A 16,803-nucleotide genomic window follows, 5' to 3' on the forward strand; every position below is an offset into this window, starting at 1 on the left:
GTGGTGTGTGGGTTTTCTCCCTCTAGTTGTAATGCACAGGCTCCAGGGTGCATGAGCTCTGTAGTTGTGGCATACAGGTTCCAGAGCACGCGGGCTCTGTAATTTGTGGCACACGGGCTCTAGTTGAGGCATGTGAGCTCCGTAGTTGTGGCACGTGGGCTTAGTTGCCTTGCGGCATGTGGGATCTTAGTTCCATGACCAAGGATCAACGTCCCCTGCATTGTAAGGCAGATTCTTTACCACTGGACCACCAGGGAAGTCCCTAATATTTTTTCTTTGTATTTAATTTTTGATAGTTTGATTAATATGTGTCTTGGTGTGTTTCTCCTTGGGTTTATCCTGTATGGGACTCTCTGTGCTTCCTGGACTTGATTGACTATTTCCTTCCCCACATTAGGGAAGTTTTCAACTATAATCTCTTCAAATATTTTCTCAGGCCCTTTCTCTTTCTCTTCTTCTTCTGGGACCCCTATAATTCAAATGTTCGTGTGTTTAATGTTGTCCCAGAGGTCTCTGAGACTGTCCTCAATTCTTTTCATTCTTTTTTGTTTATTCTGCTCTGCAGCAGTTATTTCCACCATTCTATCTTCCAGCTCACTTCTCCATTCTTCTGCCTCAGTTATTCTGCTATTGATTCCTTCTAGAGTATTTTTAATTTCAGTTATTGTGTTGTTCATCACTGTTTGTTTGCTCTTTAGTTCTTCTAGGTCCTTGTTAAACATTTCTTGTATTCTCTCCATTCTATTGCCGAGATTTTGGATCATCTTTACTATCATTACTCTGAATTCTTTTTCGGGTAGACTGCCTATTTCCTCTTCATTTGTTTGGTCTTGTGGGTTTTTACCTTGCTCCTTCATCTGCAGCATACTTCTCTGTGTTCTCATTTTGTTTAACTTACTGTGTTTGGGGCCTCCTTTCTGCAGGCTGCAGGGTCGTAGTTCCTCTTACTTCTGGTGTCTGCCCCCAGTGGGTGGGGTTGGTCCAGTACCTTGTGTAGGCTTCCTGGTAGGGGGACTGGTGCCTGCGTTCTGGTGGGTGGAGCTGGATCTTGTCCCTCTGATGGGCAGGGCCGCATCCGGTGGTGTGTTTTGTGGTGTCTGTGAGCTTAGTAGGACTTTAGTCAGCCTGTCTGACTAAAGGCTGGGGTTTAGACTAATGGGTGGGGTTGCGTTCCTGTCTTGCTAGTTGTTTGTTGTGAGGAATCCAGCACTGGAGCTTGCTGGCCCTTGTGTGGAGCTGGATCTTACTGTTGAGATGGAGACCTCTGGGAGAGCTCTCGCTGATTAATATTCCCTGGGGCCAGGAGTTCTCTGGTGGTCCAACATCCTGGACTCAGCTCTCCCACCTCAGAGGCTCAGGCCCAGCCCCTGGCTGGAGCACCAAGACCCTGCAAGCCACATGGTGTGGAAGAAAAGGAAAAAAAAAAAAAAAAGAACAGACTAACAAAACCCCAAGTTGAATGGTAAAAGCAAAACTAAACAGACAAAAACACGCAAACACACACACACACACACAAACACGCACTCACAAAAAGAAAAGAAAAAGAGAAAGCAAAAAAGAAGAGAGCAACCAAGCAAGTAAACTAACCCCAAAATGAAAACAGACACTAAAAACTAAACTATCAAAAAGAAAAAACAAAAAAAACAATCAAAAGGAGAAAGCAATCTTAAAAAAAGGCAAAGAAAGCATAAAACAAACACACAAAGAGATTAAAAAAAGATAAAAACATAAGAAAGATGAAAACAAAAGGAAAAAATATAAAACAACAAAAAAGTAAAGTAAAAATCGAAAAATATAAAATATAGTTAAAAAGAAGATAAAAACAAAGCAAAACAAAGGGAAAAACAAAAACAAGGAAAAAGCACAATATAATGACAAAGTAAAGTAGAAAGAGGAAAAAAATAAAGTAAAAAATATATTACAGGGCTTCCCTGGTGGCGCAGTGGTTGAGAAAACGCCTGCCAATGCAGGGGACACGGGTTCGAGCCCTGGTCTGGGAAGATCCCACATGCCACGGAGCAACTAGGCCCGTGAGCCACAATTCCTGAGCCTGCGCGTCTGGAGCCTGTGCTCCGCAAGAGAGGCCGCGATAATGAGAGGCCCGCGCACCGCGATGAAGAGTGGTCCCCACTTGCCGCAACTAGAGAAAGCCCTCGCACAGAAACAGACCCAACACAGCCATAAATAAATAAATAAATTAATTAATTTAAAAAATAACAAATGCTTTTACAAATAAAAGCATAAAAAAGAAAAGAAAAAGTAAATAAAAATTAAAATAATAATTAAAATAAAATAATAATAAACAACAATAGAACAAAGTGAAAAAAATAATAGTAATGTTAATATTTTCCTGTGGCCTCACCTGTCAGTGTCCTTGCTCCCACAGTGAAGCGCAGCCAATCCCTGCCTGCCCGGGAAGTCCTCCAGTACTTCTAGGTAGGTCTCTGGACCTGCTGTGGGCACTGTGGGGTCAGCTCAGACTCTGACCTGGCCCAACTCCGGCTTGTGCTTGCCCCCAAAGTCCACAGTTGCCCCCAACGTCCACAGCCTCAATTGCAGGAACACTCATTGTCTATTCAGATATTCCACAGTTGCAGGGTTTACCAAGCCAATTGCAGGGATTTAATCCTCTGCTCCTGTGGCTGCACAGAGAGATCTCCCTTTCTCTTCTTTGGTACCACTTCCCCTGTAGTTCAGCTTTGGTTTTGGTCCCGTCTCTGCATGTGGGCCACCCTCAGGCGTCTGTTCCCCACCCAGGCAAGAGGGGGCAAAAGCAGTGGCTGATTAGGGTGCACTTGCTCACTCAGGCTGTGGAGAGGGAGGGCTACAGCAGTGACAACTGTGACCACATCTGCATCTTTTTTTTTCCATTTTGTTTTAATTAATAAATTAATTAATTATTTATTGGGGTATAGTTGTTTTACAATGTTGTGTTAGTTTCTACTGTACAGTGAAGTGGAGTTCCCTGTGCTATATAGCAGGTTCTCATTAGTTATCTATTTTCTACATATTAGTGTATGTCAGTCCCAATCTCCCAATTCATCACCCCCCCACTTTCCCCGCTTGGTATCCATACTTTCGTTCTCTATATCTGTGTCTCTATTTCTGCCCTGCAAACCGGTTCATCTGTACCATTTTTCTAGATTCACATATATGCGTTAATATACAATATTTATTTTTCTCTTTCTGACTTACTTCACTCTGTATGCAAATGACATTTGCATGTTAATGGACCTGTTCTCCTAATAGCACTGGCTACTTTTCACCTCTTCTGCACATTGGAAGATATAAAAGGCATTGTCAAAAGACAAAGACCCTGCAGCCCCAGGCCAGCATGTTTGAAATAGGGGCAGAGTTAGTTAGTGATAAGATTTTCCCTTATTCTGTGAACTGCAAGGATATTATGTTCAAGGTGGTCTGTGCATTTTCTTTTTTTCCCTTTCTTTCTTTCTTTCTTTTTTAACAAATCCTGACTTTATTTTTAAAAAATTTATTCTATTTATTTTTAAATTTTTAAAAAATTTTGGCTGCATTGGGTCTTCGTTGCTGCTCATGGGCTTTCTCTAGCTGCAGCAAGTGGGGCTACTCTTCGTTGTGGTGTGTGGGCTTCTCACTGTGGTGGCTTCTCTTGTTGCAGAACATGGGCTCTAGGCATGCGGGCTTCAGTAGTTGTGGCACACAGGCTTAGTTGCTCCACAGCATGTGGGATCTTCTCAGACCAGGGCTCGAACCCATGTCCCTTGCATTGGCAGGAGGATTCTTAACCACTCAGCCACCAAGGAAGTCCTGTGAATTTTCATTTCAAAAGGGACCTTATGTTGTCCTGGGTGCTACATCTTTCCTCACCAAAGCACCTTCCCTGCCTGTGTCATTCCAGATGTGTCACAATTGCTCATAAGGGAGGGCTCTCTTGAAATGCTGGCCATGTCGGACTCTCCAGGAGAAAAAGACAGTGAGTCGCAGGTACCGGGAAATTCCCATTCCTTTTCCCCTTTGTGCTGCAGATTCTAAGTATTGTGTTCCTGAGCTTTTTTTAGCTTCCAGATAAACTAATAGAAACTAAACAGAAACTTCTTGAAAATGTTGAGAACTGTAGAAAAAAATTCACAAAAGCACAAGTTTAACATGTGACTTTGTAATTTTTGAAAAAATTTTGATCTCTTTGATTTCCCATGTGTTAAATTTCTATTTTAAAAGCAAAGATGTTGGAATAGTTGGAAGGCAGACGGGTGGGGAACCTCCAACCTGATCCTTTCAGCAGCTGCATCAGCCTAAATGGGAGAGGGCTTTGGGAGAAGAGTCAGCAGGATTAGAAACAGCAAAGTCTTCTTTTAGCTTGGCATTTCAAAACAGTTTCTCCTTTGTGATTAGGTGTAAGCAGCACATGCTCACGATCTAGTTGTCTCTATGATCTCATCCCAATGAGCTGGCCCCAAAATTGCCTTTCTAGATATCACTTCTGTTTCTGTAACTTTCAGCAATTTACCACATTGTGACTCAGCAGCCCATTTGCTCTTCCTTGTGGTGGGAAGCAGAGGAAACCCTGTATGCCTAATGTCTAGTGGGAGACTTGAAATTAAGCTTAGGAGAGAGACCGTTTATTAGTGGACTCCTGAGCAAATTACCAGACCTCTCTCAGTCTGAACATCAAGGATTAACTGAAGTCATGTGGCACTTTGTAAACAGTAAAAGCACTCTGCAAATGTCATCCCCACCCATCAGCTAATGACACTGAGTGCAAGAGAGATTAGTTAACTTGTCCAAAGTCTTAAGGTTATTAAGTAGTAGAGCCAGGAATTTGGCCCCCTAGTCTGGGGCCCTTTTCTCTACCTTGAGGGACTGCATGGATTTCCCAATAAATGCTAAATATCTCAGCACTGAAACAACCCCAGGGAAGTCAGGAGGTCACAGGGTCACCTCTGATTGATACTGTCAAGTAGTAGAGTGTGGATACTGTAACCTGTAGCACAGCCAAGACCTGCCTGCCCAGCACATCTGTCTCCTCGAGTCACTGTGGTCCTGAGATCCAGATTAAGCCAACAGCTTGAAAAATCCTGGGACCATGCTATGCCGTGTGATGGGCAGGCCCTCACCTGTTAGCCCAGAAGCATGGATGAGTTGAGCAGAGAGCCGAGGGAATCACAAGGTCTCAAAGGGGCAGCCCAGAGATAGCACCAAGACAGTCATTCATCCAGCAACTCCTGATGGAGCTCTCACAAACTAATAATAATCCTAGTCCCTGGCACAGATGTTCCCTGCCTCGAGCAGAAATGAGAATAAATAATACCAATACAATGTGGTGACAACACTATTAATATAAGTGCAAATGCTCAGGAGGCCCAGGTATTGGGACACTGACTTTCCACACTAACTGTGGGGAAGGAGTCTGCATTGCTTGTCGGGGAATGAGTGGAAACTAGTTCCTTAGGGGAGCAGTGCCAAGTTGGGGTGGGGCTATGGAAAGTGCACTTGCATTCCAGTTTGGCTTAGGTGATGCCTAACCTCTTACTAGGGAGTTGTTTGTTCACATCTCAAGTGTTTGACCCACAGAGTCAGCTCCTGGGTTGGATTTTTGTTTTCCAGACATCGAACACGGTTTACCGAATGAAAAGCAAACCTCGGGGATACTGTTTGATCTTTAACAATTATGATTTTAGCATAGCAAGGAAGGATGTGCCCAAACTTCACAGCATTAAGGATAGGAATGGAACAGACTTGGATGCAGGTACAGTAGAACCCAAAAGAGAAATGAAATATTTCTAATATCGATGTTTTTGTCAAAAGGGAAGAACAAAAGCTGTATCAACAGGGCCATGTGTTTCAAAAAGATGGATATAACCGTATTTCCCTGTGGAGGTGAACAACATTCTTACATACTTGCTAGTTTTCTGCTTTTGTTTTCTTTTAAATTAATTTTAAAAATCAAAGCAATATATATATAAAGATAAAATATCAAATCTTACTAAAAGGCTTATAAAAAGCAACAATAAACTTTGTTTTTAATTCAGCTAAATGAATAGAGCCTCTATAGAGTGTATTAGGTGTTGGGTGAAAACACTGCTTTGGTATCAAGACCATTTACGGAAGTTGTGTTTATAAAAGTTGGGCTATGAGTGCAGCAGAAATTGAGTCCTTAACAGAAATAGCATTTTCAAATGTTAAACTAAACAGAAAGTCTTTGGCTCAGCCTTTTTCGGCTAAGATTGAGAGCTTACCAGTTAAATGAAAAATAATTTGCATCATGTGAACATAGAAATGGCTACAACTAAAAGCAATAAAAGAAATAATTCAACCCAACCATTGTGATATTAAGAATTTTTACTTGATCAAAGAATTTTTGAAAATGGTGTTTATGAGTCATAACATCAGGTAATTACTTATTTTTTAAATAGAGCAGTTTAGAAAATAAGATAGGTTGATTTTAATCATCAGGACTCTGTGAATGGTTTCTGTTAACATTTGTTTATTCAAGCAAATCTATTCTAAGGTTTTAAAAAGCCACAGAACTTAAGTTCACTGACTACATCATTCATCATCGTATATCTTGGTATTGAAGAAAAGGTTTCAGGCCTTCGATTTTCATTTACTTAATATTTACCATTAAAACATTTTTTATTAAAATGGCATTGATTGTATTTCTGATCAAGGGTATAAAGTAGCAGCGTGTAGGATGAATAAGTTTAGCAATCTACTGTACAGCATGATGGCCATAGTTGATAATGCTGTATTGAACATGAGAAATATGCAAAGAGACTATATTTCAGGTGTTCTCATCACACACACACACACACACACACACACACACACACACACGCAAACAAAAGGTAACTGAGTGAGGAGATATATTATTAGCTTAACTGTAGTAATCATTTCACTATTCATATCATAATGTTGTACACCTTAAATATATGCTATTTTTATCTAAAATAATCAGACAGGCAGCCTGAAAAGTGTTGAAAGACTTTGACTAGATCAATTAGAGCATTTGGGGAAAAATAATGTTAAGCATGTAGAAAACAAAGCAATGAAAAAATAATGCTATTGCTAATTCCAGGAAAGACAAAAAAGTTTAATAAGAAAGGAAGCATAATTAAAGAATATTATGTTTACATAGTATTAGTAATACATATATTTCTATTGCTTCAACTAAAAGTTGTAAATGTGTAAGAACACCAAGCACTCATCACCCACAATAGGAACTCAATACAAAAGTCTAAAATTTATAAACGAATAAATAGAAATGAGCCCAAATTTATTACAAAATGGAGGCTAATACCAAAAAAATAATAATAGCTATAAGTTGAAAGTGGTTGCCTTCATAGAAATGGCTGGACAGAACATGACTGGGTAAAAGGAAGGAGTAGAGGGGGGTAGCTTTTTTGTAATAAGTCTTTTAGTTCTACTTGACTTTTAAAACATTCATATCTTGTATTTTGATGGACAATTTTGAGAGCGTTCAGGAAAAAATAAGTATGGATCTTTTATTAAAAATTTTTTTTTGCTTTTTTTCTGATTATGTAAGTATTACAGTTACTTTTTAGATTGGTTAGGTAGTAAGCCTAAATAATAGCTTACCCATCTTGTAGACTAGTTGAGAAAAGACAACAGGCCCACAATAGCAGTCTCCCCTTTCTCTTTTGCCTCAGGGCTGGGAAATATTTGCAGCTAGTGGTAGTAAATATTAGAAGTCTATGGAATCCAGCCACTAATATAGAGGGTCTTGTTTTTAAGTTCGGTTCAGATTCTTATCTGGTCAGTGTTCTCTCTAGTCCTGGGTTGTGGTCTGGGAATTCTTGCGGTGTAATATGACTTTTCTTGTTTCACTTTTCAGAGGCTTTGAGAAAGACCTTTAGTGAGCTTCATTTTGAGATAGTGCATTACAAAGACTACACTGCAAAGAAAATCTGTGAGGTTCTGAAATCCTACCAAAGCATGGACCACAATAACAAGGACTGCTTCATCTGCTGCATCCTCTCCCATGGAGACAAGGGCATCATCTATGGCTCTGATGGGCAGGAAGCCCCCATCTATGAGCTGACCTCTTACTTCACTGGTTCAAAGTGCCCTTCCCTTCTTGGCAAACCCAAAATCTTTTTTATTCAGGCTTGTCAAGGGGATAACTACCAGAGAGGTATAGCTGTTGAGACTGACTCAGAACAGAAGGAAGCCTATTTAGAAATGGATTCATCACTTCAGAAGAGATATATCCCAGATGAGGCTGACTTTCTGCTGGGGATGGCCACCGTGAACAACTGTGTTTCCTACCGAAGCACCATGGAGGGGACCTGGTATATCCAGTCACTTTGCCAGAGCCTGAGAGAAAGATGTCCTAGGTAATTTTTGCTTATTCAACACTTCATTCATCTTTAAATGTCTAGCTGTGGATCACATAACTGTAATTCTCAGGTCAGTTGCAGAGTGGGAAAGAGGGCAAGTTTACCGATGGAAAAAACTGAAATACTTACTGAAGAGTTTCTTTTATTTAGCACCTCAAAGGGCAATCAGTGTATCATAGAGTGGGAAAGATGGCAAAGTCATATAGTCCATCTCTGTCTTTAGGCAGAAACATGACTGAACCCACTCAACTAGTTTGGAATTTCCATGTTTAACCTCCTCCAACCCTGTCAAAAGTTCTATAATAACTAACCAACCTTGGACCCTCTTGTGGGAGATAAGTGCTAAAGATCAGAAACTTTCTCTATTCCCACAAATTTGGCCTGCTTTGAAGCACACAAAATGTGGGAAAATAACTTTCCCTCATTTATTATCTTATGTTTCCTTTATTTAAATGATGGTTTTGTACGGCACAGTTCACCAAATGCACACACAACCAGCAGATAAATAGCAAGGAATCCTCTGTAGGTTGCTTCTAGTTCTGTGTCTCATTATGTTTTAAGTGTATGAAGAGCAAGAATTTCCAATGGCAGATAAAGGACTGAACCATAACATCCAAACTGCATTTTCATTTTGTAACTTAGACCACGAATCCTGCGAGGTTCCAAGGGGTTAGCTACAGAAGTGAATAAACAGGTTGCCCAACTAAACTGATAAGAGAAGCTGGTGAGAAAGCAGTGGGGTGGCTGCAGGAGACTTTCAATTTCCACTTGCCTAAAGTTTGATGCGGCCACAGATAAATCCACAGAAGCAATGCCAATTTGAGGCAGAGGATGTTGGGGGGCGTTGAGGCGATTGGGGGTAAGTGACACAATACATGGAGCAGAGTGAGGTACAAATAGGTCAGGAGGCAAAGAAACCAAATCTGATGTTGACAGTGAAGTTTCTGATGGTCATAAGATATTAAGCTCTGAGACAACTTCTTTACCTAGAAAGCTGTGGTAGGTCTTGGTTTAACATCTTGTTATTTCAAATGCCTGTTGTTTTGAGGGAAATAACTATCACTAATCACAGAAGATGATAGGGTTTACCAGTTGATTTTTCCCCCCATAGATGGTCACAAGGTTATGTTATGTTTTTCAGGGGTGAAGATATTCTCACCATCCTCACCAAGGTGAACTTTGAAGTAAGCAATAAGGATGACAAGAAAAATATGGGCAAACAGATGCCACAACCTACTTTCACACTGAGGAAAAAACTCTTCTTTCCCCTTAATTGATACTATTGTTTAGTTGCAAAACTAAACAATAGTTAAAATGCTGCTATTTTATTCTTTCTTTCTTTTTTTTTTTTTTTTTCTTGATAGCTGGAAGGGGAGAGAATGGGAGTCAGGACAATCTAATTTGCATGCAAATTCAAGCTAAATCTCTGGCTTTGCAATAGCTAGACAGTCATAGCTGTAGGCATGATTTTAATTGTGTTTTTAATTTGATGAAAAAGTTTAAAAATGAACTTATAGTAGATACAAAAAGTATAGTAAGTTTAAAAGAAATGTCAAAGATCACTGAGGGAGATATTTGTGATCTGACCTAGCTAAGGAAACCCCTCGTGTGTTGAAGTTGAGGGTATAATGCTCCCGCATCCAGCCTGATTGCTGCTGGTGAGTGTGACAAGCTATCCCAGAAACATGTGAGCTTCCTCTCCTGCGCCATGAGCAGACTTTGCTTTTCAGTGGTGAAAGACACCACTGTTTAGACTTAGATTTCAAAAACCTAAGCATGATTTTCCTTGTTTTTATTACTCATAAGTACAGTATTCAGCTCACTTTTAAGAGAAATGATGTTAATTGGATATTAACTTGACTGTTTTGTACTTCCAGTCCCTCCTTTCCCAAGCCATCTTGTACACTAATTTACAAGATTTTTTAAAATACAAAATTAAAAAAATTCTTGTTTTAAAAACTTTAAAAATTCTAAATGTTTTCAATTTCTTTAGAATCTGTTTCCAAACTCCCTTTTCAGCTTTTATCTTAATGCTCTTAATATACATGCTTCTGTGCTGTTGAAAATGATTTGCTTTTTTAATAGCCATTCTGTGTTCGTTTTATGCATTTGCTCTTTCTTTATGTGTTTGGTTCACTTTAAACCTTTAGTAATTACGTTATCTTTCAAAGCTAAGTTTAAAAAAAAACGTAAAAAATATTTTTAATAGAATAAAATATAATTTTATCTTACTATTCCTTGGAGATTGTTTTTGTTTATTTGTTTTGTTTTGTTTTTGCCAATGGAATCTAATCTTACAGGTAGAAAATGTTTGGATCACAGATATGTTTTCCTTGAGCCTCCCAATGTTGGCTCACACAATTGTATTTTTAAAAATTTTCTTGCATGTATGTATGTATTTTTTTATTTATTGCCACTGCATGGCTTGCAGGATCTTAGTTCCCCGACCAGGGATCAAACCCGTGCCCTCGGCAGTGAAAGCACAGAGTTTAACCACTGGACAGCCAGGGAATTCCCTCTTGTCCATATTTAAAAATTGGGAGTTGTCACATAAAAACCAGAATACTTTCTTTTTTTTTTTTTTATAAATTTATTTATTTTATTTATTTATTTTTGGCTGCATTGGGTCTTCGTTGCTGTGCGCAGGCTTTCTCTAGCTGCAGTGAGTGGGGACTACTCTTCGTTGCGGTGTGTGGGCTTCTCATTGTGGTGGCTTCTCTTATTGTGGAGCATGGGCTCTAGGCGTGCGGGCTTCAGTAGCTGTGGCATGCGGGCTCAGTAGTTGTGGCTCGTGGGCTCTAGAGCGCAGACTCAGTAGTTGTGGCGCACAGGCTTTGTTGCTCCGTGGCATGTGGGATCTTCCCAGACCAGGGCTCGAACCCGTGTCCCCTGCATTGGCAGGCGGATTCTTAACCACTGCGCCACCAGGGAAGCCCCCCAAAACCAGAATACTTTCTTTTGAAAGATTAGGATATCTGACCACATTTACACCATGCTCCTGTTTGGCAACAATGGAATGGTTTTACCCAATCCCCATAACTCTCGCCCCACCCCCCAATCCCCCACACCACCCTGCCCAATCCCCTCCACTGAGGCTGCTGCCAATTACCTCTTATCACCATGCTTGTGTGATTGTTTTTTTCTTATGTCCAGCCAATTTCTCTTATTTATGTTGCCTGCCTTTTGGGCATTTGAATTCTGGGGATGGTTTAGAGAAGGTGGCAGGAATCATCAGAAATTCTTCCCAAATCATAGGTTAGGGGACATGATTGAGAGGTAGGGGAGTGGGGACACATATAAGAGAGAAAATGTTTGGGGGAATCAAATCAATAAATTATCTTTCTTGCTAGCAAAATGTCCCAGGGGGACAAAAGGTGCACCACAAAATATCATCAACATTTAATAGAAAGAAGTTCTTCAGGTCAGTGTCTTCGTTATGAAACATGTAAAGGTGGAAGAGAAATTAATACAAAGCCTAGAGAAAGCTCAGCTCTAGGTGTGAAAAAAATCACTTTTCAATGAAGAGTCATGAAAGTCTATGTAATTGAGATGAGAATTCAAACATTCCCAACCACTCAGAAGAAAACAAATTTTGAAAAGACACAAGTAGACTCAAGGCAACCCAAGAACTAAACTCACCATATGCATTTCTCGAGAAAACCTCACGGGAGTTCTTAAGCCTACAAAGATGGTGTTCCTAATATCTTTGGAGATAGAGAACAATTCTTCTGCTCATGATTCTTGTGTTTCATTGCCACCATCTTCTAAAATGTCAGAATTATGCTCGTAAATAGTAACAGAGGTCGATTTCCCAGATCGTTCATCAAAAATTTCTTCATTTTTGGCAATTGTCTTCTGCCTATAAAGAGAAGATGTATCATCACTATAGACTCAAAGGGTAGAAAGGGGTATAGGATATTTGAGAGGCAGAGAAATGTGGTTTTATTCTTTCACTGGTTGGGGGGGGTCTCATTCATTATTTGCAGTGGTTTTGAATTTAGTGAGACATGAAATTTGGATTACCAAATTCCCATATGAGGAATTTTCTACATAATTAACACAATGAATAACGTCCCTTTATTAAAGTATTGACCAAAAATTATTTCAATGATTTAAGATGCATCTTCAGGTAACAGAATAATTTCTGACCTGAAGTTGATTTTCATAGGAACCAAATGCAGGTGCATCTAAGGGTAAACCATTGACACCTAAATCCCTTGTAAAAAATTAATAAACAGAAACCTCAGTTAAATAGAGTAGGGAGACCAGAAGGGGGAGCTCTCATGCCCTGAGATGGTAGCAGAGCCCAACAGGAAGAAAGACTCTTATTCTTTCCTGGTAAGAACTCAGCCAATGAAAAGCTACGGACTCTTTGTTTACTATAGCCCTCCCCACTTACTTTTCCCCTCTATAAAAGCATTCTTCTTCCCTTGCTGTGTGGGGCCTTGCATATGGCTTGCCATGGTTGCAGACCCCAAATTGCAATTTTTTGCTGATCCCCAATAAACCCATCTTTCCTGGAGAGATAACTGGCAGTCTATTTGTTTTAGGTCAACATTTTTGGTGGTCCATATGGGGACCAGAGAAGATCCTCAATGGCTCTGGGCTGGTGAGCAAACAAGTGTGGTACCCACAATCAAGCCCATTGAGTTCACTGTTTTCCTCAATGACCCTGGAGGTTGAAGGTACATCTTTCTCCTGGATCTGAGCTCATGCCCTCTTTGCCATTTGAAGCTCTCCGGGCTTTATTCAGGATCTATTTTAAGGTTTTATCTTTCTTGTTAAGGCCTTGTTCTATGTGCAAGTACTTGTTTGGCACTTTGGCCTGATTTTGAGATTAAACTGTTTCTACTGAAGCTGGTTGAGAAGTTGTCAGCCCATTCCTTTGGGAACAGGAGCTGCTTCACTGAAACTGTGTCAGTTCAGCTGTTGGCCCATTCCTTTGGTACAGGGGCGGTTCTCTGGAAACTGGCTGAAAACCCTCTGGTCTGGCTCCTTTGGGATCAAGCTCTTTCCTTAGAACTGGCTGGTATTAGCTTGTAGGCTGTTTGAGTTGCAAGCTGTTTGAAAATTATTCTTTTATTCCAGAGAAAAACCTCTGAGAAATGCAACCCCAGTTATCTAAATATTTTGATGTTGCCCCCCACCCTCACCGCAGGGACTCCAGCCAATTCTATGTTTAAAAACTGTGGTCCTTCCTCATGTGCATTTCTAGCTAAATGGACTGACCCAATCAAAGGCAAGTTAGGATCTCAACAGCCATCACAGGGAACTTTTGAAATCCCCAAACTTAATTTTCCTAAAACCAAATTGGACCACAATAGTTCAAAAATTTCTAGAACTGAGTGGAATGCTTATTTTGAGGCTGCCAAATATTATCAGGAGTCTAAAATTGCCTCTCTGCAAAATAAGATCTTAAGGTTAACTGAGGCAAACAAATAAGTAAAGAAAGATAAAATGGCTCCTGAAGCTTCAAGCTCTTGTTCTTTGGCTTCTTTGTCTCAGGCTCCATCTCTGACCCCATCTTGAGTCTCTCCCTTGGCTCCTCGTGACCAGGCTCTGCCTCTGGCACCATCTTCCTCCTTCCCTTCTATGCTGCCTATACTTCCTCTATAGCCTTAGTTCCCCTATACTAATTCCTTTACTGAACTTCCCCTTCTTTCTGAAATTCTCCCCACTCCTTTTTCCTCTGAACTTGTCAGAACCTGTCCCTTTAAAATTAAGCTGTCTGAGGATCCAGAGCCTTAATTTCTCATACTCCTTGGACTAAAGCTGAACTGTGAACCATAGTCAAAGATTCACCCAAAGTAACCAAAGACCCTCACAGATTTGCTCAGGAATTTACTATAGTCATTCGAACTTACTGACCTGGTTTCTCTGACTTATATCAGATAGTTCATATGCTTGTTGGTGAAGGTCAGGCCCAGCATTTGATGAAAACTGCTAATTGAGGAAATCCTGACAGGTCTCTAAAATTACAACCAAGAAACCTGCTAACTTATTACATGGCTTGAGCAACCACTAGGCGACTGCATCACGTGACTTCTAGGGCTTTTCCAAAGCCTGTTGATTGGAAGAAAATTCAGGCTTGCACACGAAAATCTGACAAACCTGTTCATGATGATTACAGTTGACTTCAGATTGTTTTTAAAGAAAATTCTGCTCTTCCTATAGAGGTTGATTCCACCCAGGAAGCTTTTAATTCTATATTTATTAATGGGTTGAACTGGGATCTTTCCCTCTATAAAAAGGACCAGATGGAATGGGAAACTACATCCACTCTGGATTTAGTGAATCTGGCAAACCAGTGCTCTCACACTCTAGATGACTCACCTATAAGGAAGATCGCCAAAATTCTTAACGTTCAACCCCAGAAAATGGAGTCTCCTAAATGAGACCAGAACCCTCCTAGTTTCTCCTGTTATTGCAAAGAGCCAGGACTTTGGAAAAGAGATTTTACAAATTCAAGCACTTCAGGTACATTTAGCCCTCTAACCAGTCTTTCCAACATCCTCCCAATTCTCAATGATGGGGCTCCAAGGAACTACAGGGGCTCTTCCCAATCCTCCCTCTTAATTGACTTAGAGAAATATTTCTCCAGGTTGGGGATGAATCTCCTCCAGTCCTAACAGACATCAGAGCCGCACTCTCAGTGCTCAACCGCACTACTATAAAGCAGCCCCTGCATCAGAACACTAAAACAATTCACATAGTGGGGATCTCTAATGAGCCGCAAGAGATTCCCGTCTCTGAACCTATTTCCTTTCATTTAGGTCCTTTGAGACATACACACCCTTTTCTCCTTAGTTCCTCTGTCCCTACCCATTTATTAAGCTGAGACTTCTTAGAGAAGTACCTTGCTGGAATTTCTTTCTCCCAGAAGGGGGAAATAATTCTAGAATTTGACCACAGTCATCAAAGAAGCCAACCAGGTGAATTAAATGACCCTGTGACATCTTTTATTTGCTCCATCTCTCACTGCCCTAGAACTGATTTTGGAAACACTGATTATTTGTCCCTATTGAATTAGGAGCTACCATCCTCCTTATGGGCAAAATCTCCAACTGATATTGGCAAAATTCACAGTGCACCTCCCTTCAAGATTCAGATAGATCCCTCAATACCTCTTCCCAGAATTAATCAATACCCTATAAGTAAAAAAGCCCTTCAAAGCATAAAGCCTATAATAGAAGATCACAAGGCTCAAGGCCTTGGATTTAACAATAATTCTCAGTCATAAAACTGAATAAACCCAGAGACTCTCAGATAAACCTCCTGTGTTGTTTTGCATAAAAAACTAAGAGAGGACAGGGAGAGGAGTCTCCCAGCATCACTTCAAATGAAATGAGCTCAGTAGATAACTTCTGTGGCCAGCATATCCCCCTCCTGACACTGCCTGTGCCTTGATTTCATGAGGGAATACCTAGATTCATTTTCACCTATTCCTCACCCAATGCCACACAGCTTTCGGGATCTTAGTTCCCTGACCAGGGATCGAACCCAGGGCCCCTGTAGAAGTGCAGAGTCCTAACCACTAGATTGCCAGGGAATTCCCATCCCTTCCACTTTCTAAAGATAACTCAGCCACGTCTTTTTGAGCAGCATCATTCATACCTTAGATGAATGTTTTCTTCTGTCAGGTGCTGTATGGTATATTTAAAATTTTCTTCAGCTTCAGCAAGCTTGGTCTGGAGTGTTTTCTCCAGATTTGCCACCATAGCTTTCTGAAAGACAGGTACATTTTAATAGCCATCTTTCCCAAATTAGAGTCACCCAGAGCAGAGCTATATGGCAGAGGCTTCCTCCCTCCAACTCCTATCCCCACTCCAGCCAGGACTCACCTCTCTCTGGAGTTCCATCTGGGTTTGGTAGAGGGTTGTGTTAAGTGATTCTAGGATAAGAGCTTGAGCATGCAACTCTTCCTCTATGACCTGTGTAAGAAGAAATTGTTTTTGGACATCATGATGATGTCTACCCATTTATTCTCTTCTCCAGGACACCTGGATTCGAATATGAAAGCATCAACTTTAGCTACTCCTTCTCCTGCCCTGTTACTACGCCCTGTTCATTCTACTTCCTCTGTGTCTCACTCATCTATACCCTTCTCTTCAGACTCACTATCACCGCCCTAGAGCCAGCCCTCACCACAGCTCACATGGGTTGTCAAAATAGCTACCAATCATCCATTCATTAAACAAATATTTATTAAATAACTAGTATGAATTCCAACTACATGACTTTCTGGAAAATGCAAAACCATAGAGACAGTAAAAAGGCCAGTGGTTGCCAGGAGTTAGGAAGGGAAGCAAGGGACGAATAGGAGGACTGAGGACTTTTAGGGCAGAGAAACTATTCTGTACGATACTGCAAAGGAGGCTACAGGCCTGCGACAAAACCTATAGGATGTACAACACAAAGAGGAAACCCTAAGGTAAACTATAGACTTTAGTTAATAATAATGTATCGA

General features: G+C 40.6%; 2 protein-coding genes across 6 annotated transcripts in view; one reads left to right on the forward strand and one right to left on the reverse strand.

Moving 5' to 3' along the window:
- CASP8 (caspase 8) overlaps nt 1–10,513 on the forward strand; it is a 50,230-nt gene extending 39,717 nt beyond the window's left edge. For all 5 annotated transcript variants that reach the window (XM_036857015.1, XM_036857012.1, XM_036857017.1 and 2 more), the window contains 4 exons: nt 3,878–3,963; nt 5,584–5,725; nt 7,832–8,333; nt 9,478–10,513. In XM_036857015.1, the coding sequence (XP_036712910.1) occupies nt 3,878–3,963; nt 5,584–5,725; nt 7,832–8,333; nt 9,478–9,613 (866 nt within the window). In that variant the 3' untranslated portion in view covers nt 9,614–10,513. The remainder of the gene's footprint in view (nt 1–3,877; nt 3,964–5,583; nt 5,726–7,831; nt 8,334–9,477) is intronic.
- Nucleotides 10,514–12,028: 1,515 nt separating this feature from the next.
- The window catches only part of FLACC1 (flagellum associated containing coiled-coil domains 1), a 40,508-nt gene continuing 35,733 nt past the window's right edge, over nt 12,029–16,803 (reverse strand). Inside the window, exons 12-14 of the mRNA XM_036857018.1 lie at nt 16,178–16,267; nt 15,951–16,060; nt 12,029–12,195 (exon numbers count right to left, since the gene is read on the reverse strand). Coding sequence (XP_036712913.1) covers nt 12,069–12,195; nt 15,951–16,060; nt 16,178–16,267 — 327 coding nt within the window. The 3' untranslated portion in view covers nt 12,029–12,068. The remainder of the gene's footprint in view (nt 12,196–15,950; nt 16,061–16,177; nt 16,268–16,803) is intronic.

The sequence above is a fragment of the Balaenoptera musculus genome, chromosome 7 (genome assembly GCF_009873245.2).
Source record: "Balaenoptera musculus isolate JJ_BM4_2016_0621 chromosome 7, mBalMus1.pri.v3, whole genome shotgun sequence".
NCBI classification, from domain to species: domain Eukaryota; kingdom Metazoa; phylum Chordata; class Mammalia; order Artiodactyla; family Balaenopteridae; genus Balaenoptera; species Balaenoptera musculus.